The following is a 266-nucleotide window of genomic DNA, read 5'->3' on the forward strand; positions in this document are numbered from 1 at the left end:
GCGCCCGCCGCGCCCCCCTGCAGCACGGCCCCCCCATCGCCCGGCGCGGCACCCCCAAGAGGCAGCTGCGGCCGGACTCCCTGGTGATTTACCGCCAGAAATGCGAGTTCGGGAGAGGTCAGAGCCAGGACGGCTCACGGGGGAGCCTGGTGAGGCGCATCTTCCAAGGGTCGCTGAAGGAGAAGCGGCTGGCTTCCCCGGAGATGCCCAGGGTGATGGAGGACGCCGCGGCCGCCGAGGGCAGAGAGCCTCTCTCGGCAAAGGAC

General features: G+C 71.1%; 1 protein-coding gene across 1 annotated transcript in view; it reads left to right on the forward strand.

Annotated features, from left to right (window-relative positions):
- The window catches only part of FAM110C (family with sequence similarity 110, member C), a 1,063-nt gene that overhangs the window by 326 nt on the left and 471 nt on the right, over positions 1 to 266 (forward strand). Inside the window, exon 2 of the mRNA XM_010566759.1 lies at positions 24 to 205. Within this exon, the coding sequence (XP_010565061.1) occupies positions 24 to 205 (182 nt within the window). The remainder of the gene's footprint in view (positions 1 to 23; positions 206 to 266) is intronic.

Source organism: Haliaeetus leucocephalus, unplaced genomic scaffold, assembly GCF_000737465.1.
Source record: "Haliaeetus leucocephalus isolate CR32 unplaced genomic scaffold, Haliaeetus_leucocephalus-4.0 Scaffold217, whole genome shotgun sequence".
NCBI classification, from domain to species: domain Eukaryota; kingdom Metazoa; phylum Chordata; class Aves; order Accipitriformes; family Accipitridae; genus Haliaeetus; species Haliaeetus leucocephalus.